Source organism: Sinocyclocheilus grahami, unplaced genomic scaffold, assembly GCF_001515645.1.
Source record: "Sinocyclocheilus grahami isolate Dianchi unplaced genomic scaffold, SAMN03320097.WGS_v1.1 scaffold16354.1, whole genome shotgun sequence".
Classification (NCBI taxonomy): domain Eukaryota; kingdom Metazoa; phylum Chordata; class Actinopteri; order Cypriniformes; family Cyprinidae; genus Sinocyclocheilus; species Sinocyclocheilus grahami.
In genome coordinates this window covers 1,472-4,457 of record NW_015516110.1, presented here as the reverse complement: position 1 = coordinate 4,457, position 2,986 = coordinate 1,472, and the positions used below count along the sequence as shown (strand labels likewise).

Sequence of the window (2,986 nt, the reverse complement as noted above, 5' to 3'; positions counted from 1 at the left end):
ATATTACTATTGTTCAACAGAATGTACATACTACTACTAAAATTTTTTTAAGGAATGATCACACAACATTTCTGCCATGTTTTAATTTTAATAGTAAATGCTTGTTGTTTGCCAAAAAGTTTCATTTTCAATAATTTAAAGATAAATGCTATTTTATGCCTTCATTTGATAACCAGATGCACAACACATAATTTCTGAGGAAAAATAAACATTTCATAAGGCTATTTTAAGAATAAATAACAATAAAACATTAGGTGAGAGAAAATAAAGCATAACTTTATAATTGTCATTTTCTTTAGTCATAGCTTCATATCATAGCAATTTATATTATTATAACACCTAAAATATGTTGCCTGTAAAAAGTGTTTGTTTCAGCCACTTGAAGGGTGGGTACATTGTGTGCACATGATCAGGATGTACCACCTCTGCCGTATTTTGAGAAAGGAAAAGGACTATACATTATTTGGATAATTAGTCAAAAACAACAACAGTTATGTCTGATTCTGTTGTATAGAACTGAATAAAAATAATACATTGATATTTAATATTAATATATTTTCTGTCCAATTTTCTTTCAAGAAAAGTGTGGTTATTTTATTGGCTTGTGTTTTTTAAAATTCTGTGTCATTAAAATTGAGTTAAATTAAAAAGTCTTACAAAATTACTTTATATTATTTAATAAGATAAATAATTATTACAAAGCATTTTCGGTTTTGGTTTTTGACCAAGCACATCCAGAATTCTCGGTTTCTGCTCAGAATTTTCATTTCGGTGCATCCCTACCATTTACTGTAACTACTTACAGAGCACTGTGTTTGCAACCACATGCTCCTTTAAAGGATTACACACACACAAACACACACCAGTATGCAGAGAGACATTTAAAAGGTTTTATTCTCCAAATAACTTTAAATTCATGTTGCTGAAAAATGTGTTAATAAATGTTATGTGTATGGACTCTTGTTTTTGTTCCACATTAGCTTCAAAGCAAAGAAGACTGTAAAGGCTTATGTCATGCCTGAGCTGTAGTTAGGCTGAAACTTGAAAGTTAAGTTTCACAATGTTTAGGTCTTATTATAATTTTTTTATTACTATTATTCTGATTTATGTCTTCGTTTTTGGTTGTACTATGTTTACCTTTTTTAAAGTAATTTGAAATTGATTTTTATATTTTTATATATTTGTATTTGCATTTTGAATTTTAGTTTTCACAGTTATTAATATATGCAATTTCAGCAATAAAAATGTTGACTGAAAAAGCCCTAATTAATAAACAGCTGTTTTACTAAATTCTTTTGAGGTGAAATTCAGTGCAGTCCCGTATCGTGATACATATCATATCGTGGCCTCTGTATCGTGATACGTATCGTATCGTGACTTTGCTGTTGATACACAGCCCTAATACCTAATAGAACCGCTTTAAGGGAGAAAATGCGCCAGGTTCCGAAACAAACGCTCCAAAGGAGCCAGGTGTGAACACGTCCTAAGTGGCCTGTCTCCTCCGAAATTTTCTGATGCTTCTATGTAGGAATATTTTTTTTTCTTATTTACATTTATGTATTTTGCCACACTTTTATCCAAAAGCACCTTACATTGCATATATTGTGTATGTTATGTCAGTTCTTGCAATCCCTGGAAATCAAACCCATGACCTTGCCATTGTTAGCGCCATGTTTGAGCTACGGGAAGTCTATTGGAGTCATTACCTAAGTCATGGGCAGACTCTGCAAATGTCCAAAATGATGGAACCACCTGCAGCAGCAAGCTATATGTGCATGAGTAAGGATGACTGCCAGTTTGGCAGGCATGTGCGAATTCAACCCTGGTCATTGGATTGGCACCTGGCATCAGAAGACTAGTGTTAGGAAGAGCTGGAAGAGAATGGGAGGTTGATAGCAGGTGCCTTGGCACAGTCATCTACTGAACTTGCATGACACCAAGAGATTATTTCAGTGAATGAATTCTTCTTCTCTAAGCAGCTTGCATGTATAGTATCTCTGCAGGTTTGTCCCATGCAGTGTTAGATACTGCTACCATTGCTTGGATTTAGTGTTCAGGTAACAGGTTGGAATAAATTTGGGTTGGGTTGAGTTAAATGGTGTGCTGCTTTCTAGGGTCAAATTATTAGAGACGTGTAATAATGAGGTGTCACCTAGCTACACTTTCCCTTTCCTGACTCAGAAGCCTCACTAGCTCTCCCAGCTGTAGCAACCTGTCTTTGAATGGTTACTTACCTGTAACTAGGGTATTTTTTTTTTCTTTGTTCTTCTCTTACCCTGAGTCATGTTAACCAATGTTCTCATCGCTTAAAGATCTGTGGTACTGTGCCACCAAAGCACTTTGATGTAGTATTTGTGTTAAACATTGAAGAGCTTTATTGCCAATAATGCAGTCACTTGATTATGTAATAATTAATTTCTCTCTCTCTCTATCCAGCCTGCATGAGGAGATAAAGGACTTTTATGAGTATATTTCTCCTCGTCCAGAGGAGGAGCACATGAGGCTAGAGGTTGTGGCCAGGATCCACAGAGTCATCAAGGACTTGTGGCCCAATGCCGAGGTTAGTGTTACTCACACACAGTTTCAGTTAATATGATTGTCTTCTTGGGGTTTATGTCATTTTGTATTCTTGAATATTTGGATGATGGGGAACAATCAATAAGGTACCTGCCAAAGAGGCATAAATACAAACACTTGACCTTTTAAATATCAAAGACAATATGTGAATTTGTTCTTGCAGTAGTTCACCATTATGTTGGTGTCATGGACATGCAGAGGTCTAAATATAGAGCTTTGAGGAACCCCATTTCTAAGTTGTCACTGGAACCCATTATAAATACAATAAATACTCTTCTCAATTCACCTGTACATCTAAAAGGATATGTTTATTGATTTAAAGGGTTAGTTCACCCAAAAATGAAAATTCTGTCTCAAGAAAATGAATTACTCACCCTCATGTCGTTCTAAACCCATAAGACCTTCGTTC

At 35.0% G+C, this 2,986-nt stretch overlaps 1 protein-coding gene across 1 annotated transcript in view; it reads left to right on the top strand.

Moving 5' to 3' along the window:
• Positions 1-2,441: 2,441 nt before the first annotated feature.
• Positions 2,442-2,986, top strand: part of LOC107579300 (non-canonical poly(A) RNA polymerase PAPD5-like) — a gene marked incomplete at its 3' end in the record, with an annotated part of 1,991 nt that continues 1,446 nt past the window's right edge. Inside the window, exon 1 of the mRNA XM_016265144.1 lies at positions 2,442-2,560. Coding sequence (XP_016120630.1) covers positions 2,553-2,560 — 8 coding nt within the window. The remainder of the gene's footprint in view (positions 2,561-2,986) is intronic.